Raw genomic sequence first — 2002 nt, 5'->3', positions numbered from 1 at the left:
AGTCTCTGTGTTTCATGTAGTCTGCGTCGCGTCGTCTGTGTTATCTCCCCTACCCCTTGTCATAGTTTCCCAGCCTTAACTAGTCCTAGTTTGTACTTTGTTTAGCCATAGTTTTCCCAGTCTATGTTCAGGTTTTCCCTCAGTTGCTTTGCTGCCTTGTTCCTTAAGTTTTCGGCCCTAAATAAAGGCTCGCCTTCTGTTAAGTCCGGTTTTGTGTCCTCACCTCTGTTTGCTAGTGATGGGACGTTCTGTATCGAGGCGTGTGTCGAGTAATGGAGGGGGCGTTTCCGCGAAGCGCGTATCGAGGCTTGCTTCATTTATGGGAGGAGCTGAAAATGATGACGTCCGAAGCCTCGCTGCCCGGCTGTACCACGTGACTGGTTCATGAAGTGGTTCGAACTTTGCCGCGAGATATGACAGCGATATAAACCCCTCAGACTTCATTCAAAAATGTGGGTGTTTGATGGAGAGTTGCGGTTAGTGAGAGTTTGGAGACCGTATGGAGGTTTATGAGAGTGAGGAAAGTCAGGAGAGAATGGAGCCAGCTAAGAAGAGGAGGATGTCCTCCCCTGTGTGGGAACATTTTGATCTTATTCCTCCCAACAAGGTATGTAAATTTCTACAGAAGATGTATTTTCGTGATACTGATGGTGCAATACAATTTATGTTGAGCTGTCTTGACTTTTGTACAAGGTGAAGTGTTTGCTATGTGCCAGGGAGCTGGGATATAACAGCAACACCTCATCCATGCTTAGGCACTACAGAGCTTTGCATGAGAATAAGGGGGACACCGATCGTGGAGCAAGACCAGGTGAGCCATCAAATGCAATGATAATATAGCATGCAGTAATGTTACTAAATGATATAACAATATTATACAACTGTTATAAGTTACGTGTGTGATATTTATATTTGTGCTTTATCTTTGTCTTTCCTCAGGAGAACAATCTCAAATAGATGAAGACCTGGTCAGCATGGTGATTGAGGACTCCCAGCCATTTAGCATTGTGGAGGACAAAGGATTCAAAAGATTTGTTAAATCATTAAATCCTAGCTATGTTCTCCCCACTAAAAAGGTCATAAAAGCAGTGAAAATTTAGTTTTTACAGAATAAAATGTGAACAGGCAGGACTGAGGCTCAAAGCCTCAGTGTGTAGCTGTCCATACCTCAACGTTACAAAAGCACAACCACTGTCCACACCCCAACCACACCTCACCTCACAGTAAATGATCATTTCCATTTCAAGCATTTCCAAATAATCATTTCCCATACTGCCACTATAAATATACACAGTATACTGCCATCACTACAATATACATGTTTTACACACTCCTTTTGTTGACATTTACAGGCTGTGTGCAAAATGCCACACTCTTCAAATTCATGCCAGCTATTATTTTTACGTCCAGTAGGTGTCCTGCTAGAGCAAATGAAGCTTCATGAAGCTTCGCGTTGGGGTGAACCAATTGGATGAAAAGCTTCAGTGCTTCATCTGCCCATCACTACTGTTTGCTCTTGGGTCCTCCACTCACTCCACACGGTCTGCCACGGCGGTCCGTGACAGAAGGTGATAAGTAAATAGCATTAGCAGACAATTGAAGTTCTTTTTAAGCATACTTTATTGCTAGCATCTCCCTTTTACCATAAAACAATCAATCAGGCATGCAAAAATCCCACTGGCTTTATACAAGACTTTGCCCACACCTGACCTCGTTAGTCCCTACCATTGAACAAAATAGGTCAAACCAAATAATACAATTCTAAACAAAGAACAGGAATAAAGTCATGCATGAAACTGACAAACTCATTTACTCAACTAAATAGTTTGTAAAGTAAAACACTGCATACAATATAACTCAAAAGGCTACTTTAAAGAAAACAAACAATACTATACAAAATGAAAAACCCTCCATTTGGTTACACCCGGTGATCCAATCATTGACCTCATGACCCTATATAAACAGGAAGTAGTGGGCGGCCCGTCCCATACACCTGTCTCAC

At 42.2% G+C, this 2002-nt stretch overlaps 1 protein-coding gene across 1 annotated transcript; it reads left to right on the top strand.

Moving 5' to 3' along the window:
- Nucleotides 1-291: 291 nt before the first annotated feature.
- On the top strand, nt 292-1128 carry LOC146692667 (uncharacterized). Its single transcript, XM_085431155.1, has 3 exons — nt 292-607; nt 694-811; nt 940-1128. Exons 1-3 carry the CDS (start codon nt 500-502, stop codon nt 1098-1100), a joined length of 387 nt encoding a protein of 128 aa, XP_085287281.1. The 5' UTR covers nt 292-499; the 3' UTR covers nt 1101-1128.
- Nucleotides 1129-2002: the final 874 nt, after the last annotated feature.

Source organism: Copadichromis virginalis, linkage group LG15 (assembly GCF_057382275.1).
Source record: "Copadichromis virginalis isolate Kocher_CV1m ecotype Utaka linkage group LG15, C_Virginalis_male_GT1.1, whole genome shotgun sequence".
NCBI classification, from domain to species: domain Eukaryota; kingdom Metazoa; phylum Chordata; class Actinopteri; order Cichliformes; family Cichlidae; genus Copadichromis; species Copadichromis virginalis.
Note: the sequence above shows the minus strand (reverse complement) of the source record. Positions and strands in the feature narration are given on the sequence as shown.